The following is a 20,894-nucleotide window of genomic DNA, read 5'->3' as shown; positions in this document are numbered from 1 at the left end:
AAGACTGGCCAGGTTCCTACTGAAAATGCTCCTAGGATCCGCTCCACAGGAAGCAGCTAAACAACAACTTGGAAGTTAAAAAAAAAAAACTTTCCTTTAACTAAACTAATTTAAAGACTATAGAAAAATTTACCAAAAGTAAACACACATAGTTATTTTCTCCCCATTTTAAAAGCGTATATAGCTAAGGGTTTCAAATGTGGAATTATTGATGGATTCGAGGTATGAAATCAAGCGGATGGCCGGTGGCGGAGGATCAGCGAATGCTTCCCCGGCTCTGGGAGCACAGTCTCGCCGCAGGAAGATGCCGCCGAGGCCCGCTGATTACAAACTTCAAATTATCATTATCGGTTCCCGTGGCGTTGGAAAAACCAGTCTAATGGAAAGATTTACAGACGACACCTTCTGTGAAGCATGCAAATCAACTGTTGGTAAGAAATGGTTATCTTATGTTAGTCACAACTATCTGATAGCAGTTATGTTGTTTTGTTCCAAGGTTAGTAATGTTAGTTAGTCATGTTTTCGCTGCATGACTTGTCAGTAAATGTAACCAACCTTTTTTAAAATATAGTTTAACATCTAACTACTGTAGGGGTGGGTATAATTTGTGGAACCTTCCAACAGAAATCTGTTACAAAAACTTGGTAAATAAACAAGGTTGTTCAACAAACAAGAAATATAAAGTTGTATTGCGGCAGAACAACATGCCAGGGGTAGGGAGTTGGGTTATTTCATGGGAGTTTTTCCACTCATCACGTTTATTCCCGGAAAAGTGTCTGTCCTTACTCTTGGTAGCCTATGGATAAACGTTAAGAATAGACTACATGGTGAGTTGATGCCTATTCGTTAACTAGTTGTATTAATCATGCTATTTTTGTATGCGTTGTTTGTTGGCAACTTTTATACTTTCCGAAGTTTTTGGAACAGATTCCTGTTGGAATGTAAACACATATTATACCCACCCGCTACTGTGTTGACAAAAATTGTAGTAAAATGTTATCTGAAAAGCAGAAGTTGATAAATAACTATAGGGAAAGACTGCAATATGGTGAATTCCCCTTGAGAATGTGTTGCCACTAATCTGTCCAACAGAGCCAGTACTACTGTAATATGAGCCCTGTCCAGCAGATGTAGTAGTACCACCACAGATAGAAAACAACGACACAGATATGTCACCGGATGTAGAAATATGAAGCATCCGCTTGACGTTTCCACTCACTACCTAAATATGGCCGACAGTGGAAGAAGCTGGAATCGAGAGACATTATTTTACCGAAATTCTGCAAAAAAAATTTTTACCGAAATTATGCACATTTTTATCATCGATGAAACATTTGCTCGCAATACTAGTTTTCTATCCTCAAAACTACAAACTGTTATGAAAAGAGTGGACTAAGTTATGTAGATTTTACCCATTGCAAAAGTAAAAAATAAAATAAATAAAATCGCGTTTAGGAGTGCAAAGGCGAATTGTGTTATCACGCATGCGCACTTCACAGAGGAGGCGTTCCCGGAAATATGCGGATGACTTCTAGAACGCGGTCAATAGGAAGTCGCTGTGTCGTGATTGGCTCTGCCCACTATGACCCAGTAGTTCCCGTTGGAGAAGACAGGCTGTGGTGTATCTGGGTTTAGTTTGGCAGATCTTTGGTCCTACTGACCGAGGAGAACGAGCTGTTCTCTAGCTGGAGATTGTTGTTGTTGTTCATGCTGAGCGATCACTGCTTTTTTTAAGGTCTCGGTTCGATTCTTAAAAATAAAAAAAATCACGGATTTCATTTCGATAATAAAAAAAATTAAATAAAAACATTCTGAAATAATGATGTTACAATGATTTTAGAACTTTTTAAAGTTAATTCCTAAAACCAAAAATAGTGAACATTCAATTGCCAAAACATTGGAAATATTCTATTGTCTCTGTCAGGTCCACATTGGGTAGACATCAATTGGGGGGGGAAAAGGAAATTACTATGAAATAATACAATATTTAGTTGTGTATATTACTTTGTTTTTTTTATTTGATGACTTCATTATTTTTAATTCCTTAAAGTCATCTCAGCTCTGCTCAGGCAGTAGCAGTCAGTCAGCCAGACCAACTAGTTATGTGCTTCCCATACTGTCTGTCTGACTAAATCATTTTCTACTAGTTCATCAAAGTAGATAAGGTATACTTTCACTAGCTGTCTTTGTCCCTCTCGTCGTTGTGTTGTGTACATTCCCCTCATGTGGTCTGTGTGTCTCTAACCTAACATAGAAGGCGTAAAAGTGTATCTGTCCAGAGATCTGTATATAATGAGGAGATTCCCTAACAATGGGGGGGATGATGATAAACTAAGGTCCAAAATAAGCCCATAGAAACACGTTGTGTTTTATTTTGGACAGAAACCTCTCGCTTCTCCTCTTCATCTCTGATCCGTCTACTTGAGCAGGAAAAAACTGACGCCATGGATTATGGTCATTGTAGTTAATTACCACATTTCTGTGCTGAACTAAGTGGAATATTTGCTTCATAAAAACTACAACTCCCTTCAATCCAGTGTCCCACGTAGTTCCGCTAGGTGTCTCTTGTTGAAGGTTGTGCGTCTTCCAATAGGACAACAACCCCAAACAGGAAGGGCACCCCCATAAACATTGAAGAATTAGTGCAGTTGGCTGCTGAAGAGTGGGCCAGTAGAAGGGTACCTGAAGCTCATTGTTGGCTACAAGAAGCATTTGTCTGCATTTAGGGGCGGCAGGCAGCCTAGTGGTTAGAGAGACAAGTGTTCCTCCTCCTTGGCTCAGGCAGCAGCCATGTCTGGCCTCCATCTTGTCTGGCCTCCATCTTTTTGTGCCTTGTCATCCTGGTGACACAGCTTTCTCTCTCTCTCTCTCTCTCTCTCTGCCTCTCTGCCTCTCTGCCTCTCTGCCTCTCTGCCTGCCTGCCTGCCTGCCTGCCTGCCTGCCTGCCTGCCTGCCTGCCTGTCTGTCTGTCTGTCTGTCTGTCTGTCTGTCTGTCTGTCTGTCTGTCTGTCTGTCTGTCTGTGTCTCTCTGCCTCTCTCTCTGTGTGTGTGAAGCCTTCTCATTACTAACCTGTACCCCCACACATTGACTCTGTACCGGTAGCCCCTGTATATAGTCTCATTACTAACCTGTACCCCCACACATTGACTCTGTACCGGTACCCCCTGTATATTGACTCTGTACTGTAACACCCTGTATATAGCCTCCACATTGATTCTGTACCAGAACACCCTGTATATAGCCTCCACATTGACTCTGTACCGGTACCCCCTGTATATAGCCTCCACATTGACTCTGTACTGTAACACCCTGTGTATAGCCTCCACATTGACTCTGTACCAGTACCCCCTGTATATAGTCTCCACATTGACTCTGTACCGGTACCCCCCTGTATATAGCCTCCACATTGACTCTGTACCGGTACCCCCTGTATATAGCTTCCACATTGATTCTGTACCGGTACCCCCTGTATGTAGCCTCCACATTGACTCTGTACCGGTACACCCTGTATGTAGCCTCCACATTGACTCTGTACCGGTACCCCCTGTATGTAGCCTCCACATTGACTCTGTACCGGTACCCCCTGTATATAGCCTCCACATTGACTCTGTACCAGTACCCCCTGTATATAGCCTCCACATTGACTCTGTACCAGTACCCCCTGTATATAGCCTCCACATTGACTCTGTACCAGTACCCCCTGTATATAGCCTCCACATTGACTCTGTACCGGTACCCCCTGTATATAGCCTCCACATTGACTCTGTACCGGTACCCCCTGTATATAGCCTCCACATTGACTCTGTACCAGTACACCCTGTATATAGCCTCCACATTGACTCTGTACCAGTACCCCCTGTATATAGCCTCCACATTGACTCTGTACCAGTACCCCCTGTATATAGCCTCCACATTGGCTCTGTACCGGTACCCCCTGTATATAGCCTCCACATTGACTCTGTACCGTAACACCCTGTATATAGCCTCCACATTGACTCTGTACCAGTACCCCCTGTATATAGCCTCCACATTGACTCTGTACCAGTACCCCCTGTATATAGCCTCCACATTGACTCTGTACCAGTACCCCCTGTATATAGTCTCCACATTGACTCTGTACCGGTACCCCCCTGTATATAGCCTCCACATTGACTCTGTACCGGTACCCCCTGTATATAGCTTCCACATTGATTCTGTACCGGTACCCCCTGTATGTAGCCTCCACATTGACTCTGTACCGGTACACCCTGTATGTAGCCTCCACATTGACTCTGTACCGGTACCCCCTGTATGTAGCCTCCACATTGACTCTGTACCGGTACCCCCTGTATATAGCCTCCACATTGACTCTGTACCGGTACCCCCTGTATATAGCCTCCACATTGACTCTGTACCAGTACCCCCTGTATATAGCCTCCACATTGACTCTGTACCAGTACCCCCTGTATATAGCCTCCACATTGACTCTGTACCGGTACCCCCTGTATATAGCCTCCACATTGACTCTGTACCGGTACCCCCCTGTATATAGCCTCCACATTGACTCTGTACCAGTACACCCTGTATATAGCCTCCACATTGACTCTGTACCAGTACCCCCTGTATATAGCCTCCACATTGACTCTGTACCAGTACCCCCTGTATATAGCCTCCACATTGGCTCTGTACCGGTACCCCCTGTATATAGCCTCCACATTGACTCTGTACCGTAACACCCTGTATATAGCCTCCACATTGACTCTGTACCAGTACCCCCTGTATATAGCCTCCACATTGACTCTGTACCGGTACCCCCCTGTATATAGCCTCCACATTGACTCTGTACCGGTACCCCCTGTATATAGCCTCGTTACTGTTATTTTATTGTGTTTTTATTTTTTTTAATTTAACTTCAGTTTATTTAGTAAATATTTTCTTAACTCTATTTCTTAAAACTGCATTGTTGGTTAAGGGGCTTGTAAGTAAGCATTTCACGGTAAGGTCTACTACACCTGTTGTATTCGACACATTTGACTAATAAAGTTTGATTTGAAGAATCTGCTCCAAATAAAGAGTCAACGATGTCTGCAGAAAGAATGTCAGCTATGACATGACAGAGTAGGGTACAGTGCACTAGAGCAGAACACTGGAGCAGTAGAGCAGAACACTGGAGCAGTAGAGCAGAACACTGGAGCAGTAGAGCAGAACACTGGAGCAGTAGAGCAGAACACTGGAGCACTAGAGCAGAGCACTGGAGCACTAGAGCAGAGCAGTGCAGTAGAGTGCTAGGGTAGAGTGCTAGGGTAGAGTGCTAGGGTAGAGTGCTAGGGTAGAGTGCTAGGGTAGAGTGCTAGGGTAGAGTGCTAGGGTAGAGTGCTAGGGTAGAGTGCTAGGGTAGAGTGCTAGGGTAGAGTGCAGAGCAGTAGAGTGCAGAGCACATTACTCATTTTTCAGTCTCTCTCCCTCTTCCCTGCAGGAGTAGATTTTAAGATCAAGACGGTGGAGCTGAGAGGGAAGAAGATCAGGTTGCAAATCTGGTGAGTCAAAAGGAAACAGGAAGTCATCGTCAGTCATCTTTAATAACTTCTTGGTGCGTTTCCTCTGTCTCACTGTTCTGTCTCACTACCTCACATAGACTGATTTACGGCACAGTACTGTACCTTATAATCTGGGCTCCACCACTGGCAGTCAGCCTCCATGTAACCCTGTAATCAAATGTTATTAGTCACATGCGCAGAATACAACAGGTGTAGTAGACCTTACAGTGAAATGCTGAATACAACAGGTGTAGTAGACCTCACAGTGAAATGCTGAATACAACAGGTGTAGTAGACCTTACAGTGAAATGCTGAATACAACAGGTGTAGTAGACCTTACAGTGAAATGCTGAATACAACAGGTGTAGTAGACCTTACAGTGAAATGCTGAATACAACAGGTTTAGACCTTACAGTGAAATGCTGAATACAACAGGTGTAGTAGACCTCACAGTGAAATGCTGAATAAAACAGGTGTAGTAGTCCTTACAGTGAAATGCTGAATACAACAGGTGTAGTAGACCTCACAGTGAAATGCTGAATACAACAGGTGTAGTAGACCTCACAGTGAAATGCTGAATACAACAGGTGTAGTAGACCTTACAGTGAAATGCTGAATACAACAGGTGTAGTAGACCTCACAGTGAAATGCTGAATAAAACAGGTGTAGTAGACCTCACAGTGAAATGCTGAATACAACAGGTGTAGTAGACCTTACAGTGAAATGCTGAATACAACAGGTGTAGTAGACCTCACAGTGAAATGCTGAATACAACAGGTGTAGTAGACCTAACAGTGAAATGCTGAATACAACAGGTGTAGTAGACCTCACAGTGAAATGCTGAATACAACAGGTGTAGTAGACCTTACAGTGAAATGCTGAATACAACAGGTGTAATAGACCTCACAGTGAAATGCTGAATACAACAGGTGTAGTAGACCTTACAGTGAAATGCTGAATACAACAGGTGTAGTAGACCTTACAGTGAAATGCTGAATACAACAGGTGTAGTAGACCTCACAGTGAAATGCTGAATACAACAGGTGTAGTAGACCTTACAGTGAAATGCTGAATACAACAGGTGTAGTAGACCTCACAGTGAAATGCTGAATACAACAGGTGTAGTAGACCTTACAGTGAAATGCTGAATACAACAGGTGTAGGTAGACCTCACAGTGAAATGCTGAATACAACAGGTGTAGTAGACCTTACAGTGAAATGCTGAATACAACAGGTGTAGTAGACCTCACAGTGAAATGCTGAATACAACAGGTGTAGTAGACCTCACAGTGAAATGCTGAATACAACAGGTGTAGTAGACCTCACAGTGAAATGCTGAATACAACAGGTGTAGTAGACCTCACAGTGAAATGCTGAATACAACAGGTGTAGAGCTTACAGTGAAATGCTGAATACAACAGGTGTAGTAGACCTTACAGTGAAATGCTGAATACAACAGGTGTAGGTAGACCTCACAGTGAAATGCTGAATACAACAGGTGTAGTAGACCTTACAGTGAAATGCTGAATACAACAGGTGTAGTAGACCTTACAGTGAAATGCTGAATACAACAGGTGTAGTAGACCTCACAGTGAAATGCTGAATACAACAGGTGTAGTAGACCTAACAGTGAAATGCTGAATACAACAGGTGTAGTAGACCTCACAGTGAAATGCTGAATACAACAGGTGTAGTAGACCTTACAGTGAAATGCTGAATACAACAGGTGTAGACCTTACAGTGAAATGCTGAATACAACAGGTGTAGTAGACCTCACAGTGAAATGCTGAATACAACAGGTGTAGTAGACCTTACAGTGAAATGCTGAATACAACAGGTGTAGTAGACCTCACAGTGAAATGCTGAATACAACAGGTGTAGTAGACCTTACAGTGAAATGCTGAATACAACAGGTGTAGTAGACCTCACAGTGAAATGCTGAATACAACAGGTGTAGTAGACCTCACAGTGAAATGCTGAATACAACAGGTGTAGTAGACCTCACAGTGAAATGCTGAATACAACAGGTGTAGTAGACCTCACAGTGAAATGCTGAATACAACAGGTGTAGTAGACCTTACAGTGAAATGCTGAATACAACAGGTGTAGTAGACCTCACAGTGAAATGCTGAATACAACAGGTGTAGTAGACCTCACAGTGAAATGCTGAATACAACAGGTGTAGTAGACCTCACAGTGAAATGCTGAATACAACAGGTGTAGACCTCACAGTGAAATGCTGAATACAACAGGTGTAGTAGACCTCACAGTGAAATGCTGAATACAACAGGTGTAGTAGACCTCACAGTGAAATGCTGAATACAACAGGTGTAGTAGACCTCACAGTGAAATGCTGAATACAACAGGTGTAGTAGACCTCACAGTGAAATGCTGAATACAACAGGTGTAGAGCTTACAGTGAAATGCTGAATACAACAGGTGTAGTAGACCTTACAGTGAAATGCTGAATACAACAGGTGTAGGTAGACCTCACAGTGAAATGCTGAATACAACAGGTGTAGTAGACCTTACAGTGAAATGCTGAATACAACAGGTGTAGTAGACCTTACAGTGAAATGCTGAATACAACAGGTGTAGTAGACCTCACAGTGAAATGCTGAATACAACAGGTGTAGTAGACCTAACAGTGAAATGCTGAATACAACAGGTGTAGTAGACCTCACAGTGAAATGCTGAATACAACAGGTGTAGTAGACCTTACAGTGAAATGCTGAATACAACAGGTGTAGACCTTACAGTGAAATGCTGAATACAACAGGTGTAGTAGACCTCACAGTGAAATGCTGAATACAACAGGTGTAGTAGACCTTACAGTGAAATGCTGAATACAACAGGTGTAGTAGACCTCACAGTGAAATGCTGAATACAACAGGTGTAGTAGACCTTACAGTGAAATGCTGAATACAACAGGTGTAGTAGACCTCACAGTGAAATGCTGAATACAACAGGTGTAGTAGACCTCACAGTGAAATGCTGAATACAACAGGTGTAGTAGACCTCACAGTGAAATGCTGAATACAACAGGTGTAGTAGACCTCACAGTGAAATGCTGAATACAACAGGTGTAGTAGACCTTACAGTGAAATGCTGAATACAACAGGTGTAGTAGACCTCACAGTGAAATGCTGAATACAACAGGTGTAGTAGACCTTACAGTGAAATGCTGAATACAACAGGTGTAGTAGACCTTACAGTGAAATGCTGAATACAACAGGTGTAGTAGACCTCACAGTGAAATGCTGAATACAACAGGTGTAGTAGACCTTACAGTGAAATGCTGAATACAACAGGTGTAGTAGACCTTACAGTGAAATGCTTACTTACGAGCCCCTTAACCAACAGTGCAGTTTAAAAACAATATAGATAAGAATAAGAAATAAAAGTAACAAGAAATTAAAGAGCAGCAATAAAATAACAATAGTGAGATTATATACAGGGGGTACCGGTATAGAGTCAATGTGGAGGCTATATACAGGGTATTACGGTACAGAGTCAATGTGGAGGCTATATACAGGGGGTACCGGTATAGAGTCAATGTGGAGGCTATATACAGGGGGTACCGGTATAGAGTCAATGTGGAGGCTATATACAGGGGGTACCGGTACAGAGTCAATGTGGAGGCTATATACAGGGGGTACCGATACAGAGTCAATGTGGAGGTTATATACAGGGTGTTACGGTACATAGTCAATGTGGAGGCTATATACAGGGGGTACTGGTACAGAGTCAATGTGGAGGCTATATACAGGGGGTACCGGTACAGAGTCAATGTGGAGGCTATATACAGGGGGTACCGGTACAGAGTCAATGTGGAGGCTATATACAGGGGGGTACCGGTACAGAGTCAATGTGGAGGCTATATACAGGGGGTACCGGTACAGAGTCAATGTGGAGGCTATATACAGGGGGTACCGGTACAGAGTCAATGTGGAGACTATATACAGGGTGTTACGGTACAGAGTCAATGTGGATGCTAGTTGAGGTAATTGAGGTAATATGTACATGTAGGTAGAGTTAAAGTGACTATGCATAGATACTAAACAGAGAGTAGCAGCGATGTTAAAGAGGGGGAGGGGCAATGCAAATAGTCTGGGTGGCCATTTGATTAGATGTTCAGGAGTCTTATCGCTTGGGGGTAGAAGCTGTTAAGAAGCCTCTTGGACCTAGACTTGGTGCTCCGGTACCGCTTGCCGTGCAGTAGCAGAGAGAACAGTCTATGACTAGGGTGACTGGAGTCTTTGACAATTTTTAGGGCCTTCCTCTGACACCGCCTGGTATAGAGGTCGTGGATGGCAGGAAGCTTGGCCCCAGTGATGTACTCGGCTGTTCGCACTACCCTCTGAAGTGCCTTGCGGTTGGAGGCAGTTTCCATACCAGGCAGTGATGCAACCAGTCAGGATGCTCTCGATGGTGCAGCTGTAGAACCTTTTGAGGATCTGAGGACCCATGCAAAATCTTTTCAGTCTCCTGAGGGGGAATATGTTTTGTTGTGCCCTCTTCACGACTGTCTTGGTGTGTTTGGACCATGTTAGTTTGTTGGTGATGTGGACACCAAGGAACTTGAAGCTCTCAACCTGCTCCACTACAGCCCTGTCGATGAGAATGGGGGCGTGCTCGGTCCTCTTTTTCCTGTAGTCCACAATCATCTCCTTTGTCTTGATCACGTTGAGGGAGAGGTTGTTGTCCTGATAGAAATTTGGGAAAAAGGATTTAAGTTTCCCTCCATTAAAGTCCCCGGCTATAAAAACAAGTTTCAATATATGCTGATGACTCTAGTTTTTTCTTAAGTTTGCAATCTGGATCCCTTCCACAGTCTGGATCCCTTCCACAGTCTGGATCCATTCCACAGTCTGGATCCCTTCCACAGTCTGGATCCCTTCCACAGTCTGGATCCCTTCCACAGTCTGGATCCCTTCCACAGTCTCATTGAAGATCTTAATCACTTTTCTAGCCTCTCTGGACTAAAACCTAATTATGAAAAGTCTACCATATTACGTATTGGACCGTTAAAAAATACAGTGTTTACACTACCTTGTAGTTTACCAATAAAATGGGCGGATGGTGAAGTAGACATACTTCATATTCACATCTCAAAAAATATAAATTAATTTACCACAATTCATTTCAATAGAAAGTTAGCAAAAATAGATAAGATTCTCAAACCATGGAGAGGTAAATAATTATCTATTTATGGAAAAATGACATTGATTAACTCTTTGGTCCTATCCCAGTTTACTAACTTACTCATGGCATTGCCTTCTCTGGATGATTCGTTTTTTAAAATCATATGAGCAAAAAAATATAACATTTTATTTTGGAATGCCAATCCAGACAAAATTAAACGTGCCTCTTTTAATATAATGAATATGAGTTTTTAGGGGGGGTTAAAATGATTTAAATATTTAACAAGCCGTACAAAGCTGGTTACAATTTCAGTTTTATCCTCCAGAAAAAGAAAGAACAAATATTACAACAAATGTTCTGGTTAAACTCAAATATATTGATTTAATTTAAAATCTTTATGGATTTTTAAATGGTATTATATTATATTTTTAAATTGTATTATATTTATTAATGATATTATTACCATAATAGAAATGGAGTTATGTTGCATATGCAGTTATTGAAAATATATGGGAACATCTACTCAATCCAAATTTACAACCAACTGATTGCAGCACTACCATAAAGGTAAGTGGAAAAGGGAGAAGGTAGGGAACTTGTTTGCCTGTCATATATTAAAGATACAAATTGGCTGAAAGGAACTGGCATAAATAGAAAAATATACCAGTTTCATCTGAGGACAAAAATGTTGACAGCCGCGCCATACAGGTTGCAAGCCTATAGACCCAAGCCACTAATAATAACAACAACAACAATACAAGCCTACGAGACGAATAAAACAAAGTGGGAACACGAGGCTATATCGTTGGATGTTTTAACAGAAATGTTTGGCGATCGAGTAGGAAGGCCTTAGAGATCGACCAGTCAATCACGTTCGACCGGTTGGTGACCACTGTTTTAGAAAATTAAGTGAAGTTCAATCTCATGCTTCTCTCTTTGGGCTGATATTGGTGCTGGGTCGTTCTGGAGGAGGTGCATGCTGGGTAGTACTGGAGGAGGTGCACGGCCTACTGCTAGGTAGTACTGGAGGAGGTGCATGCTGGGTAGTACTGGAGGAGGTGCACGGCCTACTGCTAGGTAGTACTGGAGGAGGTGCATGCCAGGCCTCGCCTACTGCTAGGTAGTACTGGAGGAGGTGCACGCCAGTCCTGGCCTACTGCTGGGTAGTACTGGAGGAGGTGCACGCCAGTCCTGGCCTACTGCTGGGTAGTACTGGAGGAGGTGCATGCCAGTCCTGGCCTACTGCTGGGTAGTACTGGAGGAGGTGCACGCCAGTCTTGGCCTACTGCTGGGTAGTACTGGAGGAGGTGCACGCCAGTCCTGGCCTACTGCTAGGTAGTACTGGAGGAGGTGCACGCCAGTCCTGGCCTACTGCTGGGTAGTACTGGAGGAGGTGCATGCCAGTCTTGGCCTACTGCTGGGTAGTACTGGAGGAGGTGCATGCCAGTCCTGGCCTACTGCTAGGTAGTTCCTGAGGAGGTGCACGCCAGTCCTGGCCTACTGCTGGGTAGTACTGGAGGAGGTGCATGCTGGGTAGTACTGGAGGAGGTGCACGCCAGTCTTGGCCTACTGCTAGGTAGTACTGGAGGAGGTGCATGCCAGTCCTGGCCTACTGCTGGGTAGTTCTGGAGGAGGTGCATGCCAGTCCTGTCCTACTGCTGGGTAGTTCTGGAGGAGGTGCATGCCAGTCCTGGCCTACTGCTGGGTAGTACTGGAGGAGGTGCATGCCAGTCCTGGCCTACTGCTGGGTAGTACTGGAGGAGGTGCATGCCAGTCTTGGCCTACTGCTGGGTAGTACTGGAGGAGGTGCATGGCCTACTGCTGGGTAGTACTGGAGGAGGTGCATGCCAGTCCTGGCCTACTGCTGGGTAGTACTGGAGGAGGTGCATGCCAGTCCTGACCTACTGCTGGGTAGTACTGGAGGAGGTGCATGCCAGTCCTGGCCTACTGCTGGGTAGTACTGGAGGAGGTGCACGGCCTACTGCTGGGTAGTACTGGAGGAGGTGCATGCCAGTCCTGGCCTACTGCTGGGTAGTACTGGAGGAGGTGCATGGCCTACTGCTGGGTAGTACTGGAGGAGGTGCATGCCAGTCCTGGCCTACTGCTGGGTAGTACTGGAGGAGGTGCATGCCAGTCCTGGCCTACTGCTGGGTAGTACTGGAGGAGGTGCACGCCAGTCTTGGCCTACTGCTGGGTAGTACTGGAGGAGGTGCACGCCAGTCCTGGCCTACTGCTGGGTAGTACTGGAGGAGGTGCATGCCAGTCTTGGCCTACTGCTAGGTAGTACTGGAGGAGGTGCACGGCCTACTGCTAGGTAGTACTGGAGGAGGTGCACGCCAGTCCTGGCCTACTGCTGGGTAGTAGTGGAGGAGGTGCATGCCAGTCCTGGCCTACTGCTAGGTGGTACTGGAGGAGGTGCATGCCAGTCCTGGCCTACTGCTGGGTAGTACTGGAGGAGGTGCACGCCAGTCCTGGCCTACTGCTGGGTAGTACTGGAGGAGGTGCACGGCCTACTGCTAGGTAGTACTGGAGGAGGTGCATGCCAGTCCTGGCCTACTGCTGGGTAGTACTGGAGGAGGTGCACGGCCTACTGCTGGGTAGTACTGGAGGAGGTGCATGCCAGTCCTGACCTACTGCTAGGTAGTACTGGAGGAGGTGCACGCCAGTCCTGGCCTACTGCTAGGTAGTACTGGAGGAGGTGCATGCCAGTCCTGGCCTACTGCTGGGTAGTACTGGAGGAGGTGCATGCCAGTCCTGGCCTACTGCTGGGTAGTACTGGAGGAGGTGCATGCCAGTCCTGACCTACTGCTAGGTAGTACTGGAGGAGGTGCATGCCAGTCTTGGCCTACTGCTGGGTAGTACTGGAGGAGGTGCATGCCAGTCCTGGTCTACTGCTGGGTAGTTCCTGAGGAGGTGCACGCCAGTCCTGGCCTACTGCTGGGTAGTTCCTGAGGAGGTGCACGCCAGTCCTGGCCTACTGCTGGGTAGTTCCTGAGGAGGTGCACGCCAGTCCTGGCCTACTGCTGGGTAGTACTGGAGGAGGTGCACGCCAGTCCTGGCCTACTGCTGGGTAGTACTGGAGGAGGTGCACGCCAGTCCTGGCCTACTGCTGGGTAGTACTGGAGGAGGTGCACGCCAGTCCTGGCCTACTGCTGGGTAGTACTGGAGGAGGTGCACGGCCTACTGCTAGGTAGTACTGGAGGAGGTGCACGCCAGTCCTGGCCTACTGCTGGGTAGTACTGGAGGAGGTGCACGGCCTACTGCTAGGTAGTACTGGAGGAGGTGCATGCCAGTCCTGGCCTACTGCTGGGTAGTACTGGAGGAGGTGCATGCCAGTCCTGGCCTACTGTGCATGCAGATTAGAGAGAACATTGTAATAAATGATATAGGCAAATATTTACCTCTGCTCTGTAGCTGGTTAGATTTGAAAGTTTACGAATGGAAATCAAATTTACATGAAGTTCGATCCTTTCTTAGCTTTGTATTTGAACATCTATACAAACTTTAACAAAATGATGAATCCTGTCGGGGGGGGGGTCCGTCATTCTGAACATGGGCCATCTTTGATTCACTTGAATTATTCTCCTTTTTTACTGACGAATAAAGTAGTTTGATCAACAGATGATAATCGTTCTGTCTGAGAAGAAAAAACAGATTTTAAAATGATTTAGATCAAACTTTATAATTCAGTAGACTAATCATCAGGCAAGTTTTAAATAAATTATAAATGAGGTTCTGCAGATCCAGGAGTTTTCCTTCCTGCCCATGTGACATGGGCCCCGAGTGGCGCAGTGCTCCAAGGCACTGCATCTCAGTGCAAGAGGCGTCACTACAGTCCCTGGTTCGAATTTTAGGCTGTATCACATCCAGGCCGTGATTGGGAGTCACGTAGGGCGGCGCAAACTTGGCCCTGCGTCGTCCGGGTTTGGCCGGTGTAGGTCGTCATTGTAAATAAGAATTTGTTCTTAACTGACTTGCCAAGTTAAATAAAGGTAGGACAGATGGTCTGGAAAACCTCCTGGCCCTAATTCCTGTCAGGACAGATGGCCTGGAAAACCTCCTGGCCCTAATTCGTCAGTCAGGACAGATGGTCTGGAAAACCTAACTCATGGATCCAGTCTGATATGTGATGTGTGTCCTGTCTATAACTCATGGATCCAGTCTGATATGTGATGTGTCCTGTCTCTAACTAATAGATCCAGTCTGATATGTGACATGTCCTGTCTCTAACTCATGGATCCAGTCTGATATGTGACGTGTCCTGTCTCTAACTCATAGATCCAGTCTGATATGTGATGTGTCCTGTCTCTAACTCATGAATCCAGTCTGATATGTGATGTGTCCTGTACCTCCAGGGATACAGCAGGTCAGGAGAGGTTCAACAGTATAACCTCAGCCTACTACCGTGGGGCCAAGGGAATAGTACTGGTCTATGACATCACCAAGCAGGAAACGTTTGATGACCTTCCCAAGTGGATGAAGATGATCGACAAGGTCAGACTAAAAACTCTTGGAACAGCTTTTGTTAGTTTGGTGGGTTTTCAGAGAGTGAGTTTTACAATCCTAATGTAGTAGAGCAGTGTTTTCCAACCCTGTTTTCCAACCCTGTCTTAGTTACCCCGGTTGGGGGTACTGGAGGACCAGGGTGGGGGGGTACTGGAGGACCAGGGTTGGGGGGTACCGGAGGACCAGGGTTGGGGGGGTACTGGAGGACCAGGGGACCAGGGTTGGGGGGTACTGGAGGACCAGGGTTGGGGGGGAACTGGAGGACCAGGGTTGGGGGGGTACTGGAGGACCAGGGTTGGGGGGTACTGGAGGACCAGGGTTGGGGAGGTACTGGAAGACCAGGGTTGGGGAGGTACTGGAAGACCAGGGTTGGGGAGGTACTGGAAGACCAGGGTTGGAGGGAACTGGAGGACCAGGGTTGGGGGGGTACTGGAGGACCAGGGTTGGGGGGTACTGGAGGACCAGGGTTGGGGGGGAACTGGAGGACCAGGGTTGGGGGGGAACTGGAGGACCAGGGTTGGGGAGGTACTGGAGGACCAGGGTTGGGGAGGTACTGGAGGACCAGGGTTGGGGAGTACTGGAGGACCAGGGTTGGGGGGTACTGGAGGACCAGGGTTGGGGGGGTACTGGAGGACCAGGGTTGGGGGGGGTACTGGAGGACCAGGGTTGGAGGGAACTGGAGGACCAGGGTTGGGGGGGTACTGGAGGACCAGGGTTGGGGGGGTACTGGAGGACCAGGGTTGGGGAGGTACTGGAGGACCAGGGTTGGGGAGGTACTGGAGGACCAGGGTTGGGGAGGTACTGGAGGACCAGGGTTGGGGAGGTACTGGAGGACCAGGGTTGGGGGGGTACTGGAGGACCAGGGTTGGGGGGGTACTGGAGGACCAGGGTTGGGGGGTACTGGAGGACCAGGGTTGGGGGGGTACTGGAGGACCAGGGTTGGGGGGTACTGGAGGACCATGATTGGTGGGAACTGGAGGACCAGGGTTGGGGGGGTACTGGAGGACCAGGGTTGGGGGAGTACTGGAGGACCAGGGTTGGGGGGGTACTGGAGGACCAGGGTTGGGGGGTACTGGAGGACCAGGGTTGGGGGGTATTGGAGGACCAGGGTTGGGGGGTTGGGGAGGGGGGGAGGGGGGGGGTACTGGAGGACCAGGGTTGGGATGCACTGTAGTAAAGAACTGAAGAATTACAAGGTTGGAGAACTTCTCCTGAAACTTTTCTCATCTGACTACCCTGCCTGCCTGCCTGCCTGCCTGTCTGCCTGCCTGTCTGCCTGTCTGTCTGTCTGTCTGTCTGCCTGTCTGTCTGTGTTGTCAGAACTTTTCCCTGATCTCCTCTTTCATTGGTCAGTATGCTTTTTAGAGGACATACTACTGCACTAATCTCTCCTCTTTCATTGGTCAGTATGCTTCAGAAGAGGCGGAGCTGCTGCTAGTGGGGAACAAGCTGGACTGTGAGACAGACCGCATCGTCACTAAACAGACTGCTGAGAGGGTGAGTTAGAATACCGACGATATCCTCACCTCAATCTTTAGAGGGAGGAAATGAGGTCAGAGTTCAGGCTCTCCGCTTCACAGCCCTGTATGGGTTTTGACTGACGGCCGTTCTGAACCTGAGCACCACGCGAGAACCCATCCCGCCCCATTCATTGGGCGCATTTTGCACTTTTTGTTGTTTTCTGAGCGAGGGGGGAAACGCTGAAAATCAAGAGGAGTCGACGTGTTCTGAAAGATGAGAAGTTGAGAGATTCGGACATATTTGTATAAAAGACAGAACATACAGAGCTCCATGTATATTTGTGTAAATATATTAAATATGAATGTATATGATGAAATATTAGGTGCCTTTATGATTTATATTTACCTGATTGAGATGTATTCATTTGTTGTTAGTGTAACTTAGTTTTTGTCCCCCCCTCTTGCCCATTCATTATACTGCAGTAAGTGTGTTAGGATAAAGGCAGGAAGTTGGGCCTTCGGGGGGAAGGAGTCCTTGCTAGAAGCGAGAGCGGTATAGTTTTTTGACCATACAGACATACAGGTCATATTATGTATTTTCCATATCAAGTAATCTATGTTTTAAGTTGATTGGATATTCATTTTCCTGTTAGATATAAGAAGAATAAACATTTTTGTTGCACCATATCCCTGGATCACATTGAATGTTTGGCTGTTTGGAAACCTTGAGTGTGGACTGTATGCGTACCAAACAACCCCGCTTCAGGCTTGGGCAGTGGCTCTGGTAAAGAGGAAAGGAAGCCACTACACTAACCCTAACCCAGTGGCTCTGGTAAAGAGGAAAGGAAGCCACTACAATACTAAATACCGCTTTGATATCAGACAAGCAAACCACACACCCACAAGTCCAAATATTCACTTATCATTTCCATATTGGAAATCATGTCATTTACAGTATCCATGTTTTATGATCGCTATGTTTGATCCACAGTTACAAGGACGACATTCTGTTATAACCCCTGAGTTGTCCTGAAACAGAATAAACCTGTTTGTTGTATTGTGAAGACAATGTGCTGCGGACCACACATCAGAATGCACTCATCTTGTCTGAAGTGCCTCTTCAAAAGCCTAACACTAAGTTTTTTGTATTTTATATCTTAGCTAGCACACCTGACCCAGATGGTGATTTTATAATGGACCGTTTTTTTTAGGATTGTGTAAAACAGAAACAGTACGGTGAGTATACGAGAGCCATTAAAAAAAAAAAAAAAAAACGTTTTTTTATAATTGGAGGATCTTTCTTTGAGTCATAAAACTACATTGAAATGACTTGGAAACTGTGAACACTTTGGAGAGTCATGTGTCCACTTGGAGACACCAGTTAGTCCTCTCACTCAAACCCTTGTAGTCATTTTTGTTGTTTTGTGTTGCACCTACCCCACATTGTCCAGGAATATTCTTATGTCACTGAATGTATCACAGTATATTCAGATGTCGTTATTAATAAATGCTGTGAAAAGTACAGTAAATGTAACATTCACATAAAATCAACAGTGTGATGTTTGGATTCTGGTCTGTTCAGGTGAACTGTTGTGTCTTCACCTTTTTAGTCGAATCATTTCCCCATTATCTCCAAACTGTTCTCTATTAATTGCTACCGTTGTTATACATCTGCTTTTATAGTTCTTCTGTTACAAACGTTTCAGTTTGGCCCTATCCATATATAGGCCAATTCCCACGAGTGTAAAGGGTTAATTCCTCTCTAGATTAAACACGGACGAAGCTCTTGCTCCTGTTACAATAGCTCACTTCATCAGAGGAATGTGTAGGAAGCAGTGACATTTTCACTTTTACGTTGTGCTTTTGAAGATCCGCTGAAGAATCTTGACAGTTAATGAAAAACCTTCAGTTGAAAATTACCCAGAGTTCTGAGTGCTTTGAAGTTTGGTCAGGAGCCTCCCAAGTGGCACAGCGGTCTAAGGTACTGCATTGCAGTGCTTGAGGCGTCACTACAGACCCGGGTTCAATCCCAGGCTGTGTCCACAGCTGGCCGTGACCCATGAGGCGGCGCACAATTGGCCCAGCGTCGTCCGGGTTAGGGGAGGGTTTGTCCGGCCGGGATTTCCTTGTCCCATCGCGCTCTAGCGAGTCCTTGTGGCAGGTCGGGCGCCTGGCAAGCTGACACAGTCGCCAGCTGGACGGTGTTTCCTCCGATACATTGGTGCGGCTGACTTCCGGGTTAAGCGACCAGTGTGTCAAGGCGCAGTGCGGCTTGGCAGGGTCGTGTTTCAGAGGACGCATGTCTCTCGACCTTCGCCTCTCCCGAGTCCTTAGGGGAGTTGCAGCGATGGGACAAAACTGTAACTACCAATTAGATATCACGAAATTTAGGAGAAAAATTGAAATTGAGGAGAAAAACTACATAAGTTCTGTTTCTGTCCGCAGTTTGTAGCAAGGATATCTGGGATGCGTTTCTGCGAGGCTAGTGCCAAGGATAACTTTAACGTGGAAGAATGTTTTCTGAAACTAGTGGATGACATTCTAGCAAAGGTGAGTAGGAATCCTCACGGTGCTCTTGTTGTCTCTGCTATAACTAAAATATATATTTTATTATTTTCAATGTAAGAATTTTTTTTCTTCAGTATTTGTTAGGAAATCAATATTTTCCTGTAACTATAAATATATTATTAAGCTATAAATAGTCTACAATGTGTTTTATAGTATTGTGATTAGTCTTTTTTGGTTTGCCACACCAACTGCTGCATTGATTCAGACAAGGAAGGATGTCCTGTCTTCTTCCTGTCTTCTTCCTGTCTTCTTCCTGTCTTCTTCCTGTCTTCTTCCTGTCTTCTTCCTGTCTTCTTCCTGTCTTCTTCCTGTCTTCTTCCTGTCTCACCAGATGCCTATGGAGATTTCCTAGAATGTTTTTCTATAATTCCCAATATTGTCTCGTGTGTGTGTGTGTGTGTGACTGTAGCCTGGCCAGCGCGCGACTGTAGCCTGGCCAGCGCGCGACTGTAGCCTGGACAGCGCGCGACTCACCACAGCCTGTAATAAAGACGTTCTGTTTCTACTGTCAACTTCCTGTTCTCTGTTGTGTCTTCCTGTCTCATCAGATGCCTCTGGAGATTCCCAGTAGGGATCTTTCCAACAGTATCCTGTCTCTGCAGCCTGAACCAGATGTTCCTCCTGAGCTCAACCCGCCACGCATGCGCTGTTGCTGAGACCCCCTACCCCTCCACCATCCTCCCTTAACCCTGCTGAGACCCCCTACCCCTCCACCATCCTCCCTTAACCCTGCTGAGACCCCTACCCCTCCATCATCCTCCCTTAACCCTGCTGAGACCCCTACCCCTCCACCATCCTCCCTTAACCCTGCTGAGACCCCTACCCCTCCACCATCCTCCCTTAACCCTGCTGAGACCCCCTACCCCTCCACCATCCTCCCTGAACCCTCCTGGCTACCGGAGGGGCAGCAGAACCCTCCTGGCCACCGGAGGGGCAGCAGAACCCTCCTGGCCACCGGAGGGGCAGCAGAACCCTCCTGGCCACCGGAGGGGCAGCAGAACCCTCCTGGCCACCGGAGGGGCAGCAGAACCCTCCTGGCCACCGGAGGGGCAGCAGAACCCTCCTGGCCACCGGAGGGGCAGCAGAACCCTCCTGGCCACCGGAGGGGCAGCAGAACCCTCCTGGCCACCGGAGGGGCAGCAGAACCCTCCTGGCCACCGGAGGGGCAGCAGAACCCTCCTGGCCACCGGAGGGGCAGCAGAACCACCCTCCTGGCTACCGGAGGGGCAGCAGAACCACCCTCCTGGCTACCGGAGGGGCAGCAGAACCACCCTCCTGGCTACCGGAGGGGCAGCAGAACCACCCTCCTGGCTACCGGAGGGGCAGCAGAACCACCCTCCTGGCTACCGGAGGGGCAGCAGAACCACCCTCCTGGCTACCGGAGGGGCAGCAGAACCACCCTCCTGGCCACCGGAGGGGCAGCAGAACCACCCTCCTGGCCACCGGAGGGGCAGCAGAACCCTCCTGGCCACCGGAGGGGCAGCAGAACCCTCCTGGCCACCGGAGGGGCAGCAGAACCCTCCTGGCCACCGGAGGGGCAGCAGAACCCTCCTGGCCACCGGAGGGGCAGCAGAACCCTCCTGGCCACCGGAGGGGCAGCAGAACCCTCCTGGCCACCGGAGGGGCAGCAGAACCCTCCTGGCCACCGGAGGGGCAGCAGAACCCTCCTGGCCACCGGAGGGGCAGCAGAACCCTCCT

General features: G+C 47.2%; 1 protein-coding gene across 1 annotated transcript; it reads left to right on the top strand.

Moving 5' to 3' along the window:
* Positions 1–19,929, top strand: LOC115170210 (ras-related protein Rab-12-like). Its single transcript, XM_029726605.1, has 6 exons — positions 1–431; positions 5,457–5,517; positions 15,018–15,156; positions 16,576–16,665; positions 19,074–19,178; positions 19,745–19,929. The coding sequence occupies exons 1-6, from the start codon at positions 212–214 to the stop codon at positions 19,850–19,852; spliced, it is 723 nt and encodes a 240-aa protein (XP_029582465.1). The 5' UTR covers positions 1–211; the 3' UTR covers positions 19,853–19,929.
* The last annotated feature ends 965 nt before the right edge of the window (positions 19,930–20,894 follow it).

Source organism: Salmo trutta, chromosome 31, assembly GCF_901001165.1.
Source record: "Salmo trutta chromosome 31, fSalTru1.1, whole genome shotgun sequence".
NCBI classification, from domain to species: domain Eukaryota; kingdom Metazoa; phylum Chordata; class Actinopteri; order Salmoniformes; family Salmonidae; genus Salmo; species Salmo trutta.
Note: the sequence above shows the minus strand (reverse complement) of the source record. Positions and strands in the feature narration are given on the sequence as shown.

Coding starts and splice junctions, on each gene's coding strand:
- LOC115170210 (XM_029726605.1), top strand. CDS start 212: ATGGATTCGAGGTATGAAATCAAGCGGATGGCCGGTGGCGGAGGATCA. Junction 432..5,456: donor AGCATGCAAATCAACTGTTG/GTAAGAAATGGT, acceptor TCTTCCCTGCAG/GAGTAGATTTTAAGATCAAG. Junction 5,518..15,017: donor AAGATCAGGTTGCAAATCTG/GTGAGTCAAAAG, acceptor CTGTACCTCCAG/GGATACAGCAGGTCAGGAGA.